Source organism: Saccopteryx leptura, chromosome 3, assembly GCF_036850995.1.
Source record: "Saccopteryx leptura isolate mSacLep1 chromosome 3, mSacLep1_pri_phased_curated, whole genome shotgun sequence".
NCBI lineage: Eukaryota > Metazoa > Chordata > Mammalia > Chiroptera > Emballonuridae > Saccopteryx > Saccopteryx leptura.
Window position 1 is genome coordinate 187,611,651 of NC_089505.1, and position 14,236 is coordinate 187,625,886.

Genomic DNA, 14,236 nt, shown 5'->3' on the forward strand with positions numbered 1-14,236 from the left:
CCGACAGCATACCTTGCAATCATGCTGAACTGGGTTAAATGGCTTGCGTCTGCTGACTCATTCAAAGCGAGAGAAAAAAATGGTGCTGCATTTATGTCCTTCACTTGTGTTGCCTCAAGTTGATTTGCCATCATGATGGTATGATCATGAACAGTTCTTGGTGACAGAGGCATGTCTTTTATTCATTTGATTATCTTGTCTTTATCAGAAAGTCGTCAAAAAGTCCATTGGCAACATCAAGCATGAATGTTTTGGCATACTCCCCATCTATGAATGACTTTCCGTTTCTCACAATTGTTAAAGCACCAGCAAAGCCAGCCAAATTCCAGTCACCTTGTTGGGTCCAAATACGAAGTTGCTGCTGACTAGCTTGCACTCTGCACAGTAGCTCTGGACATGCTTTCTTCCTGCTGTCCCCCGCTGGATATTTCAATGCAAATGTAGTATGGCGTGTGTCAAAGTGCCGCTTTATATCTGACCGTTTCATCGATGCAATTTTATCATTGCATATTAGACACACTGCAGAACCTACTCTCTCCACAAAGGCAAATTCCTGTGTCCATTCCTGCTGAAAAGTACGATACTTCTCATCTTTTTTTCTTTTAGCCATCTTCTTCGTCAAAAGGGTTTCTGCAATTAGCTAGCTGACTACTTGATTAAAAGGAGGAAAGTTTACTTCCTGAGCTCACAACGACCCATGTACGTTAGGCATTATCCAATAAAAATTTGGTGTTATCCTGGAGGACAGCTGTGATTGGCTCTAGCCACCCGCAACCATGAACATTAGCGGTAAGAAATGAATGGATTACAATACATGAGAATGTTTTATATATATATATATTTAAACATCTTTAATTATTTTTATTTATTTATTCACTTTAGAGAAGACAGAGAGAGAGAGAGTTAGAGAGAGAGAGAGAGAGAGGGAGAAAGGGGAAGGAGCAGGAAACATCAATTCCCATATGTGGTTCAACCAGACAAGCCCAGGGTTTTGAACCAGCATCCTCAGAGTTCCAGGTTGACGCTTGATCCACTGCACCGCCACAGGTCAGGCAGAGAATGTTTTATATTTTTAACGTTATTTTTTTTTTTGTATTTTTTTTTTTCTGAAGTTGGAAACGGGGAGGCAGACAGACTCCCGCATGCACCCAACCGGGATCCACCCGGCACGCCCACCAGGGGGCGATGCTCTGCCCATCTAGGGCATCGCTCTGTTGCAACCAGAGCCATTCTAGCGCCTGAGGCAGAGGCCACAGAGCCATCCTCAGTGCCTGGGCCAACTTTGCTCCAATGGAGCCTTGGCTGTGGGAGGGGAAGAGAGAGACAGAGAGGAAGGAGAGGGGGAGGGGTGGAGAAGCAGATGGGCGCTTCTCCTGTGAGCCCTGGCTGGGAATTGAACCCAGGACTCCTGCACACCAGGCCAACGCTCTACCACTGAGCCAACCAGCCAGGGCCACGTTATTATTTTTTTTATTAAAGATTTGTCTGCGAGCCAGATGCAGCCATCAAAGAGCCACATTTGGCTTGCGAGTCATAGGTTCCTGGCCCCTGGTCTAAGCCCTGGTCGGCAAACCGCGGCTCATGAGCCACATGCAGCTCTTTGGCCCCTTGAGTGTGGCTCTTCCACAAAATACCACGTGCAGGCGCTACCTCGATAAGGAATTGTTAACTAATGAGTTTGCCGACCACTGGTAGAGGTACACGTCAATCACACAACTCCAGGATGGGAGAGTGAGTTTAGGTGGGGTCAGAGAATAGTATTGGAATTTTTAAATTAAGGTATGTAAACATTGTTTCTTAAAAAGCTTTTAAGAAAGAAAAGGGAAAGCGGTTTTTCAGATAAGTTCTATTTTCCTTGCTTTGTGTAACAAGTGGCCCCAGGCACCTTTTCAGAGAACTATAAGAAGTAGTTCATCTATAACTGGTTGACTCAGTTACCCCTGCTAGCTCCTTTTTTTTTTTTTTTTTTTTTTTTTAATTTTTCTGAAGCTGGAAACAGGGAGAGACAGTCTGACAGACTCCCGCATGCGCCCGACCGGGATCCACCCGGCACGCCCACCAGGGGCGACGCTCTGCCCACCAGGGGGCGATGCTCTGCCCATCCTGGGGGTCGCCATGTTGTGACCAGAGCCACTCTAGCGACTGAGGCAGAGGCCACAGAGCCATCCCCAGCGCCTGGGCCATTTTTGCTCCAATGGAGCCTTGGCTGCGGGAGGGGAAGAGAGAGACAGAGAGGAAAGCGCGGCGGAGGGGTGGAGAAGCAAATGGGCGCTTCTCCTGTGTGCCCTGGCCGGGAATCGAACCCGGGTCCTCCACACGCTAGGCCGATGCTCTACCGCTGAGTGCTAGCTCCTTTTCATTGCATTCTTCTTGTTTCTTCCTCCTCAAGGAAGAGAAGTAAAAGGCCTGACTTCTCCTTCCTTACAGCAACCTCAGTTTTTGAATGCTGGCTAAGAATTCAGAGCCAATGCTCAAACTGTAAGCGAAAGTTTTTTTAGAAAGTGATAGGCCCTGGCCAGTTGGCTCAGTGAATAGAGCATTGGCCTGGTGTATGGACATCCCGGGTTTGATACCCAGTCAGGGCACACATAAGAAGTGGCCATCTGCTTCTCCTCTTCTCCTCCTTCTCCCCATTTTCTCTCTTTCTTCTCCCACAGCCATTGGCTCAGTTGGTCCAAGCATGTCAGCCTCGGGCACTAGCTTGGTTCATCTCAGCACTGGCCCAAGGTGGGGGTTGCTGGGTGGATCCGGGTTGGGGTGTATGTGGGAGTCTGTCTTACTTCCCCTTCTCTCACTAAAAAAAAAGAAGTCACAGAGGTAGGAAAAGTGAGCCAGCTGGATGTGGTCTCAGGAAACAAGTTACAGAGCCCAAAGATGGGCCCCTGAAGCTTAGGAAAGAAAAAGGCAAAGGTAACGCACCTGGGTGGGGGGAGGAGAGAGGGAGGGAAAGACAGAAGAGCCACACTGAGTTCTAGTCTTGAGGGTATTTATCTGGAGAACCCAGGGGAGGATCCCAATAGAATATTCATCAGCTTTCCAGGTGTGTCCTTTCAGGAGGGTCACTAGTCAGTGCAGCTGATCCTGAGGTCAGCCTGGCTTCGCATGAATGCTTTTGCTATTTTTCTGGGCCTTGAGTTGAAATGCAGCTGAGGCCCAAATGTTATCCCTAGGGGTTAACGCTTAAGGGAGTGGTTGTTAAAGGTCCACATGGGAGATGTGTGAAGCCACTCTTCCGCCCCTTGTTCCTCCTCCCAGGTGATCTACACATGACTAGCGACATGCCAGTGGAGGAAAGGTCAGGAGAGGTTCTGAACTCATTGCCCAAGTGATTGATATGCTAGAGAAGGAAAGGTTACCCTGGGGGCAAGATCTTGTTTTCCCAATTTTTCCCCTAGCTAAGTATCCAGGGCTTTTTGCCCTGGTGACCTTCTGTGCCCAGCCTATTGTCCTTGCTATGCTCATGTCTGTCTAACTACCAACCACACTTCCCTGACGTCAGGAATAGGTGTTAGGGGAGGCATGGTGTATGGCCAGGAGCCACCATCGTGGCCATTCACATGCAGGTTCCCATTGGATTCGGGCAGATGGTAAAGAAATGGCAGAGTCGGAGGATGGTGGGCCATTCTGTTTATTGGTGTCTCACCAAGACAGGCAAGCCACAAGAGAAGACAAGGGAAAAGCAGGTTTCCCATGAAGGACAAGGGATCAGGGAGGCCCCTGCAATGGTGATAGCAGGAACCAAGAGAGCAAGCTCCCAGTCTGCCCCCATTTTATAGTATAGAAAACAAAACCTTTAATCCAATATACAAACAAGGAAGTCTGATACAAAGTCACTTATCTGAGGCATAACGGGATTCCTCATGAGAGTACACCAACCCACATCATGCAATCAGTCAAGGGTGTGGGGAAAAGCTTAGTCTTAAAACTAAGCCTTAGGCTATAACGACCCGGCCTGCTTACAGCCTGTCCCACACACATACAATGCAAACTATAAGGGAGCAAACATATATATCAATTTACAAACTTATTTGACCAAGACATGGGCAAACAAGTAAGCAGGCTGGGGTGTCTGTTGGGTGGCAGGAAGAGGCAGCCTTGGGAAGAACTTTGCTGCCAGTAATCCACAAAGCAAGTAGTTTTTAGTTGCCTAGGCCTGCTGTAATAAATGTTGTCACTTATCAACTGTACCTACACTAAAGGTCCAGTTCACAGACATTATCTTTCATCTTCACAACATAATAAAAACAGATTTCCATGTTTAGATATAGTAATAGAGGCTCTGAGAGGTTAGGTGACTTAACAACCCAATCAGGATACAACAGAGTGGGCATGCTTCGCGAGGGTTCTCTACACCTCCACAGGTAGGAAGATGCCCACATGTTAGAGTCCCCATGTCCCCAATACCATCCCTTCCTGGTCTTATCTTTTGTTCCTCTTTGGCCCCAAATTCTTATTGTGAATGAAAAAACAAATGCCAAGAAGCAATTGTCTCCAGAAAACTTCTGGGGAACTGTGTAATCAGTGAAGATAGCTGGAGAGGTTCTGGAAGACTCCAGCTGGCCATGAAGAGCACAAGATGTCAGAGCTGGCAATCAAGGTGGAGAGCAGGTGGAGGCCCACCCTAGGAACCTGGGAACAGCACCCATGGGATGGGCCTTACAGGGGGGCCAGCCATATGGAGAGGGAAAAGAGGAGAAAATTTAGGAAACCCATTCAACCCTAAGAGGGGGCCTGTAAAGCCAGTAGCTGCGGCCCCCATCACAGCAGCCTGGCCCAAGCAGGTTCGCATTTGATTCAGACAGATGGTAATGAAACAACAGAACCAAGAACTGGTGGGCCATTACCTTTAATCCTAGCTCACACCCGGCAGGCAAGAAATATAAACAGTGGGAAAAAACTTCCCTTTCCATTCAGGGCTCCCAAAGCCACTGACTCATCAGAGTTTTCCTAGAATCAAAGGTTGCTACCTCACCAGCCTTATTCACCTCTGTTCCCCATCTCCTTTTCTCTGCACAAACTCTGTACAAACTGGCTTCTCCTTTAGCACTCCGTCATCTTGGCTCCCTCTCCTCTGCAATGCTAATTTCAGGGACCCAGAGAGAGAGTGAGAGAGCCCCTGGTCTCCCTTATTTTATAGTTTAGAAATTAAAGCCTTTAAGCGAGTATACAATTAAGGAAGTCTCTGATACAAAGTCACTTATCTGAGGCATAAATGGGATTCCTCATGAGAGTGCACCACCCCACATCATGCAACAGTTAAGGGTGAGGGGAAAAGCTAAGTGTTGAGAAGATCTTAGTATTGAAAGGATAGGAAAGGCTTAGTCTTAAAACTAAGCCTCAGGCTTTAAGGACCCTGCCTTCTTACAGCCTACCCGCCACTCCCAATGCAAACTATAAGCGAGCAAACATATACATCATATTTGCAAACTTATTTGACTCACAGGGCCCAGAGGCCTGCCTGTGTGCTGGGGCACCCTAAAGGACTGGCTTCCTAAAACAGGGGTGATGAAGCCATGATTTTGTCCACCCACCTTGGATACATGCTCACTGTTAACAAGATATATAGACTTAATATTTATGACAGCATCACCTTGGGTTTTATGGGGCATTTTTGCTCCATAAACTTGACCTACTTCATAAAGAGCTGCTCATTTCCTGCTCACAAAGCTGGCTGCAGGATTCCTATAATTATCAACATTTTATAGCCGGCGAAACTGGCCCCAGAGAGGAGAAGGAGGCTGTGCTGAGAATCAAAAGCTGTCCCAAGTCCCGGCTCACCTAGCCCACTGTTTTAAGATCATCCTTGAGAAGAATTAAGGTTGGGCCTTACGTCACTCTGAAAAAGCCTTTAAAACTCATCTGGGCTTGTCTTTGTGGAAGGATTCTAGGTGCCTTCATCTACTAGCTTTGCAGCTAGTCACCTGTTTCAGCTTCCTTTTCAGCTGAGAAATTGGGATAGTGATAATGTTTGCTCTACAACAGTGCAATGTGAACCACAGAGGTCATTTAATATTTTCTAGCAGTCCCTACTAGTCTAGAAGTCCTTTAAAAAGTCAACAGAAACAAGAGAAATTAATTTCAAAATATATCCAAAATATGTTTTGATTCATAATTAATATACAAAACCAGTAACAGAATATTTTACATTCTTTTAACTTAAGGAATCCTCTGAGTATTTTACACTGAAAGCACACCTCAATTCAGACTACCCACGTTTCAAGTGTTCCAAAGTCACACGGGGCTAGTGGCGTCAGAACCAGACTGCCTAGATCTGTAGATTGCTGTGAGGATTAAGTGACATACTGTATGTCAAGCATGCGTCCTTTGACGCGTGGCTATTACAGTCACATTCATTCCCCTCCCCCTCTCTCTCTGACACACGTGCACGCAGAATTTTCCACATTTGTGGTCTTAAGAAGACCCAAAGCAGACATGACATATCCAACACCGTGTCCCTCTTCCTAGCCTCTCCCAAACGGACCATCTTTCTTATCTGCAGAAAGAAAAAGCCGCCCCACCCTGGCATCCTCGCCCCCTTGAACACTACTGCCTGCCCGTCAGTTCTCACCGGGGAACCCCTATTCCCCCGCACTTGCAGGCCCTCCCAGCAAATGTGAACGCCGAGAGTTGCAACGCCTGGGATAGGAAGGACAGGCGCAGAGTACAGGACCCCGCCCACGGTATGGGAAACCTGAGCGAACGGTTGTAGCCCCCCACTGATAATTCTGGACTCCCAAAAGGGTGCTGGATTCCTCTCGCACTCCCCAGGAGGCAAGGACTCTGTGCAGAGGTAGCCCCTCCCCTGGTCCCAGGATCTAGGTCTCCAGCCCCTCTGGAGGGCCCAGAGGGGAGGGCGCGGGTGGGCATTCAGTTTTGCCGAATAACCCAGTGCCGAGTTAAGGGCGCCATGGGGTGGGGGTGAGGGGCAGCTGCTGCCTGCGTCGGAAACTCGGGGGCAGGTGCCAGGCTCCCCCGCGGAGGCTGCGAGACCAGGCGGACCGCCCCCACATCTCGCACCGCGCCCCGGCTCCCCCTCGTGGTGCCGCAGTCCCGGCCTCACCGCCCCCGCAGCTCCGCCCGCCGTTACGTCACCGCAGCCCAGGTGGGTCCGCCCGAATAAAAAGCGGCGCTGAGAAGCGGCGCAAAGTCTTTTAGCTCCGGTGTTCGTAGTTCGCTCTACGCTCACAGTTGGGAGGACCAGCGTCTCCACCTGCTCCGCAGCCTGCACCATGCGTGAGATCGTGCACATCCAGGCGGGCCAGTGCGGCAACCAGATTGGCGCCAAGGTGGGCGCGCCCAGGAGAGGGGCCGGGAGGGCGGTGGGCGCCGAAGGTGCGGGCCGGGGCTGGCTGGGGGCTGTGGACGACGAGGGCGCGAGTCGGGGCGGGGTCTGGGTGGTGAGTCCCCGGGGTGCAGGTCGGGGGCCGAGTGGGGGCGGTGGGTGACGATGGTGCGAGTCGGGTCGGGGTCCAGGTGGTGCGTTCCGGGAATGCAGGCCGGGGACCGGGTGGGGGCGGTGGTCCCGGTAATGCGGGCTGGGGCCGGGTAGGGGCACTGGGTCCCGGGGAGCCGGGTTGGGGGAGAGGAGCAGCCGGTCCCCAAGGTGCGGGGCCGGGGGTGGGGTGGGTTGGGGGGGGGGGGGGGAAGGTGGCGCTTGCGGCTGCCTGCTCGCTCCAGTGGCGCATTTTCTGCGCGGCAGCCAGCGGCCCAGGAAGCCACATCACCTGCTGCGATATGCTCAGCGACGCAGCTGCATGTGCCTTTAATCAAGGCTCTTTAAAATTACCTCGGTTCTGACCCTTCAGCTGCATGTAGTTGGCATTTCTCTGGATGAATTAGACTCTGAAATATGGATAGAGGCTGCGGCTATATTAATCTAGCGGCCTCGTGTGGAATTTAATTTGGATATTTTTTGTTTATAGTATGAATGAAAAAATGCAGTGTCATTGAGGTAACATGTTTCATAGCTTACTTGTTGGGATACAAGCACGGGAATGGTAGATAATTTCCTTTAAAAAAGCACCGTCTGGACATGATAATACATAATGCTGGTCTGGCTTCCTGTCTCCCAGGCGGCAGGTGCCGGTATTGGGGCTGCAGTTCCACCGCAGTGGGCGAGGTAGAAGCGGGCATCCGAAAAAGGACGTGGTCCCTGTCAGAACCGCCATGTTGCCCACCCCAACCTCCCCGCCCCTTTCCTGTTGCAAATTCACAATGGATACCGCGTGCTCACCCAGGCCAGCCCCATTCACTGCCCAGTCCTGCTCCCAGGCTCCTGCCTGCCCGCCGCCCTTCCCCACCCATCCCCCGCTGAGCTCTGGCCAGCAGCCAGCATGGATGGCAGTGGCATAAAACTGCTCTGCTTGGAGGGAGGGTGGGGTTTCTGCCAGGAGACAGTGATTCCCAAGGCAGCCGCAGGGTGGGATCCAACTGATTCTGGGCCCTGCCAGGACCATCCCTCAGCTGGGATGCTGCCACACCCGCCCTGCCTGGGGGTGACAGCCTCCCCAGAAGACCTGCTGTGCCCATCCTCCTCCTTCAGTGCTCCTCCCAGTTTTCCAGTCTGTCGCCATAATATGGCCGGTGCTCTGCAGATCTCCAAGCCCCCTCAGCAGCCTCTGCTGGAGGAACTGGTGCACAGCTATCTGGTCTGTCTAGGACCCTTAACTGTCAGACTTCAATGGCCACTGTTCCAAGGACATGAGGGGAAGGAAAGGGCCATCCTTACTAATATTTAGCATGCCAGGCTGTTGTGTGATCATTATTACTATTATATTTTAATTTCCAGTTTTGGGAGGTCATCAGTGATGAGCATGGGATTGACCCCACTGGCAGTTACCATGGAGACAGTGACTTGCAGCTGGAGAGAATCAATGTGTACTACAATGAAGCTGCTGGTGATTATTTCAATGTTTTTTGCATTTCTATCAACCCTACTTTCCATGCTGCTGTGGCAGATGTAATATACTAGGAACATACAAGTGACAAATGCTTCTTGTGTTCATTTTCAGTGTAAACTGCTAAAATACACTCTAGTTCCTTTAGGCTCCTGCACGTTTGCCATGACTAAGCATGCTTGCCATGACTAAGCATGCTTGTTGCCTCCTTTTTAAAGCAGAAATGCTCCCTGTTGCACTTTTGTCTCACATGCTGGACTTTCTCTGAATTCTGCTGTAAAAGGCGCATAAAGCACTACCTTGTTGGGTCCCGTTGCCAAACGCAGGTCTAAGTCCAGCTCTTATTCCCTCAGGTAACAAGTATGTACCTCGGGCCATCCTGGTGGATCTGGAGCCGGGCACGATGGACTCGGTCAGGTCTGGACCATTCGGCCAGATCTTTAGGCCCGACAACTTTGTGTTTGGTATGTAGTCACGATCAATGGGAACTGGCTCAATGAGTTGTCTTCCTGCTAAACACTGTGGAAATCACAGTTGTTAGTGATGAATGCCAACATGGACACTATGTTCACAGACAGCTCTGAGTCATGGCCCAGTTTTGCCTAGTCCATGGACGGTGACTCTGGACAGCTCAAAGAATAGTGTCAGCTGGCAGAGGGCTATAGCCCTCCAGCACAGAGCAGCCTGGGAGGGGTAAAGAATAAAGGGTGAGGAAGAAGCTTCACATAGGAGTTAATAGGCTACTGGTAAGTTCAGAGGACCTGTGACAACAGGTGGCCACTTCAAGAGACAAGGGCCACAGGCACAGGTTATGACCAGAAGTGATTCAACTGATTAGGGCTCGTGTTTTATTCTGACCTCACTGTGCCTTTGCCCTTGCCTGTTAGTGGACCTAATTTAAGTTTTTATGGAATATTGTTTGTTCTTAAGTTCTTTGTTTAATTAATAGTCTCGGTTAAACTAAACTTACTTTGTTATGATCTCTAGTGGTTCTGAGGGTTGCTGATACAGAAAATTTTTTCTGTAGGTAAGGAAAAGTATCTAAAAGGGAAGAATCTACAACTTTAAGATGAGTGTAGAGTCAAAAATACAGAACTCGGAATTCCATAAGAGTATTAGTGTCTAAAACTCTTTTTTTCACTCTGGCAGGCCAGAGTGGGGCCGGGAACAACTGGGCCAAGGGCCACTACACAGAGGGTGCTGAACTGGTTGACTCAGTTCTGGATGTGGTGAGGAAGGAGTCGGAAAGCTGTGACTGTCTGCAGGGCTTCCAGCTGACCCACTCGCTGGGTGGTGGCACCGGGTCAGGGATGGGCACCCTGCTCATCAGCAAGATCCGGGAGGAGTACCCAGACCGCATCATGAACACCTTCAGTGTGATGCCCTCGCCCAAGGTGTCTGACACAGTGGTTGAGCCCTACAACGCCACCCTCTCCGTCCACCAGCTTGTGGAGAACACTGATGAGACCTACTCCATTGACAATGAGGCCCTGTATGACATCTGTTTCCGCACCCTGAAACTGACCACCCCCACATATGGAGACCTCAACCACTTGGTTTCGGCCACCATGAGCGGGGTCACCACCTGCCTGCGCTTCCCCGGCCAACTGAACGCAGACCTGCGCAAGCTGGCGGTGAACATGGTGCCCTTCCCACGCCTGCACTTCTTCATGCCCGGCTTCGCACCCCTGACCAGCCGGGGCAGCCAGCAGTACCGGGCCCTGACGGTGCCCGAGCTTACTCAGCAGATGTTCGACTCCAAGAACATGATGGCCGCCTGCGACCCCCGCCACGGCCGCTACCTGACGGTGGCTGCTATCTTCCGGGGCCGCATGTCCATGAAGGAGGTGGACGAGCAGATGCTCAATGTGCAGAACAAGAACAGCAGCTACTTCGTGGAGTGGATCCCAAACAACGTGAAGACAGCTGTGTGTGACATCCCACCTCGGGGCCTCAAGATGTCAGCCACCTTCATTGGCAACAGCACGGCCATTCAGGAGCTGTTTAAGCGCATCTCGGAGCAGTTCACAGCCATGTTCCGGCGCAAGGCCTTCCTGCACTGGTACACGGGCGAGGGCATGGACGAGATGGAGTTCACAGAGGCTGAGAGCAACATGAATGACCTGGTGTCTGAGTACCAGCAGTACCAGGATGCCACGGCTGACGAACAGGGGGAGTTCGAGGAGGAGGAAGGCGAGGATGAGGCTTAAGGACTTCTCAAATACATCGTGCATTGTTAGTGAACTTCTGTTTTCCTCAATCAAGCATGGTCTATTTGTGTACTATGGTGCTCAGTTTTGTCTCTGTCAGAAACATTGTTGATGTAGAACTCCTCTAAATGTTACAGTATTGTCTAAGATAGCTATAATACTTAAAGAGCATGTGATTATGGTTGCTTTATTTTTAATCTTTTGTTAGATACTTCTTGAATGTTTCTGGTTTAATAAAATAGAATTTGTACTTAATGAATGTTTTTTTCCTAATGTTTTAATTACTAGTTTTAATAAAGAGATTAAAAAGAATTTTACTCATTTTTAATTGAATTTATTGGGGTAGAGCAGGGGTCAGGAATGTTTTTGGCTGAGAGAGCCATGAACGCCACATATTTTAAAATGTAATTCCGTGAGAGCCATACGACGACCCGTATACGGTATGCATTATCCAATAAAAATTTGGTATTGTCCCGGAGGACAGCTGTGATTGGCTCCAGCCACCCGCAACCATGAACATGAGTGGTAGGAAATGAATGGATTGTAATACATGAGAATGTTTTATATTTTTAACATTAATTTATTTTTTATTAAAGATTTGTCTGCGAGCCAGATGCAGCCATCAAAAGAGCCACATCTGGCTCGCAAGCCATAGGTTCCTGACCCCTGGGGTAGAGGTTTGGTTGTGCAATGCAATAAAATACCATCTGCACATTGTACCATGTGCCCATAAGCCAAAGTCAAGTCTCTTTTGTCCCCATTTCCTCTGTGCCACCTCTGCCTTTTTCTACCCCCAGAATATCTTTTCATCTTCACTGGCCCAAAGTATTAAAGTAAAAGAAATCCAATAAAGTTAAAGGAATGAGTAGAGATTTGAAGATAAAGTATACCTTATTCCCTTTGCTGGAGTTAGAGCAACCCTGTGAAAATGTAGAATGGAGAACCTCAGGGAATGACTTTCTTTGGTTTCTTTACTTCCTTTGCACAATGTGGCAAATACAACCAAAAAGACCAGTGACCACTTGTGCCTCTCATATGAAAGGTACAGCAGGAATTAAAGGTCTAAAAATAGCAGTCAGGAGCACTATGAATTTTCATCTGAGCTTTATTTGCAAATAAAGTAAATCATGATAGGAATTTATTTTTTAAGATAGAAATTCACAAAATGTTATAAATCAGATTTAATTTTTGTAGGTATTAAAGCTAGATGTTCTTTAATGCCATTATTCATATTGGATTAGGAGCAGCTATAAAGGGTAGAAAGCTGGCAGGCAGGTGAACTGAGGTGCCACATGGGGGAAGGGGTTTCGGAGGCAGCAATAGGCTCAAGAATCAGCAGGCACATATTCTTGGGGACGTTTTCATCGTAAGAAGTCTTCTGCTAACTTGTTAAATTCATTTGCAAAATGTAAATGGAGATTGTGTTTGCCTTCTGGCATCAGATGCAACCTGAAAAAGCATTTATGATTAACGGCTCACTATTTAAGACCTCTTACCCTCCCTAACATGACATGAAAATCTCCAGTAAAAACCTGCCTCATGGTTTTTCCCTCGACTACCCATCAGGGAGGGAATGTAGGGTGCATAGAATAAACTTTCCTGACTATAGACTTAGAGCGAGTGCCTCTTGGAGTTTGTGATGAGCCTGGAGGTTGGCTGGACAGTGACAGCATACACTATACTTGGAATTGTGTCGTGTAACAAATGGTTTAACTGAACCTGACTGAGAGTGGGGCATACGATTGTACAAATCCACCTTAATAAGACTGATTTTAAGAGAAGGTTGGAAAGATGATAAAACACAAAATGTCCAGAATCCACTGGGTTAGAATAGGCAAATTTCTTGGGGCATCTATGTAGTGGGAAAACCCAAATCAATTCAGCCACCACCAGACTGTCGTTCAAGGTTCCAAATCATCATTTTTGGAGAACCGAGTAACTCTAAACACAAGCCACTAGACAAAGGGCAAGTGTTCCTTAGGATTCTAAGGATGGCGGAAGCCTGCATCAACAACCCTTTTCTGCAGCTGTCACAGCATGACTTCTATGGCAAACCTCTCTGTCACGTAAGGCTCCTGCCTCTCCAAATTTCCTCTTAATAGGGTTGTGGTCAAATGTAGCCAGTTGGCAATTTCTTTAAAAAGGCAGCTTTCTCCGAGTTCTAAATTTTTATTTATTGGCTATAAAAGTACAGAAATAAACATCTTAAAGCTTCTGGGATAGAAGCACAAGTTTGAGCTGTTTAGTCCACAATGGCCACTGGACATTAAAAGGATTATATTGTGTCAAAATGCCAGTTTCTGTGTTACCCAATTTTCTGGTCTTTCACCACCTGGGGTCTGAGAGTCTCAGAACCTCATGAGTACTTGGGAGAGCTTTGGGAAGGGTAATGGAGAGCAGGGCTGTCCTTGGGTGATGTTGGTCCTCTTGCAACTCAACCACGTGGGGCTGGGGGTAACGAGAATCCAGATAATATTTGACGGGAGGATAGGATATATACCGTTGGCATCTTTCTGAGACTCTTAGGAAAATTAGTGCCATTTACAGTAACTATTGTTGAACATCCCAAATTCAGTTTCAATCCTGTTCAAAAAGAAAAGGGCAAGCTGCAGCACCCCAAAGATAGGGTCCCAGTTGTCCTACACAAGGAACAGGGCTTTCAGGAGTGCTCAAGCCCTCTGATGTTAGGAGACAGGAAGAACCAACCAGCAAGGAGGCTGAAAAGTCATAGAGGGGCAGATCTAGGCTACACTGCATCCTCTGATGTGTGCCAAACTGGATTTGGAAACAGAGACCCCAATCTGCAAGTCCTCCTTTATGGATAGCCATGCTGGTTATCATGGGCCCTACTCCTGTTCTGTGATTCTTCAGAATCCCTACTAAGAAAGGAGTGACACCACCATCAAATCCCTACTTCTTTGCCTCAGGGCTGTCTGCGTTCTTCCTTAATAACCTCTAGGTCTTGGGGAAATAAAAACTAGATCCCCTTCATTAAAAATATGGGAGATTTGTTCTGAAGCATCCACATTCAGAACTGCACTGAGTTGAGGATGGATGAGCAGAAGGATGAGGGTATAAAAACAACTGCTCTTCTCCTTGATTGTTTTGGGGTCATTTCTTTTTTGTATT

General features: G+C 48.5%; 3 protein-coding genes across 3 annotated transcripts in view; 1 reads left to right on the plus strand and 2 right to left on the minus strand.

Annotated features, from left to right (window-relative positions):
- NQO2 (N-ribosyldihydronicotinamide:quinone dehydrogenase 2) overlaps positions 1-14,236 on the minus strand; it is a 698,677-nt gene that overhangs the window by 551,096 nt on the left and 133,345 nt on the right. The window lies entirely within an intron of this gene.
- On the plus strand, positions 7,062-11,449 carry LOC136400417 (tubulin beta-2A chain). The gene is made up of 4 exons (XM_066377054.1): positions 7,062-7,286; positions 8,789-8,897; positions 9,251-9,361; positions 10,047-11,449. The coding sequence occupies exons 1-4, from the start codon at positions 7,230-7,232 to the stop codon at positions 11,105-11,107; spliced, it is 1,338 nt and encodes a 445-aa protein (XP_066233151.1). The 5' UTR covers positions 7,062-7,229; the 3' UTR covers positions 11,108-11,449.
- Positions 12,195-14,236, minus strand: part of BPHL (biphenyl hydrolase like) — a 46,182-nt gene continuing 44,140 nt past the window's right edge. The window contains exon 7 of the mRNA XM_066377061.1: positions 12,195-12,556. Within this exon, the coding sequence (XP_066233158.1) occupies positions 12,469-12,556 (88 nt within the window). The 3' untranslated portion in view covers positions 12,195-12,468. The remainder of the gene's footprint in view (positions 12,557-14,236) is intronic.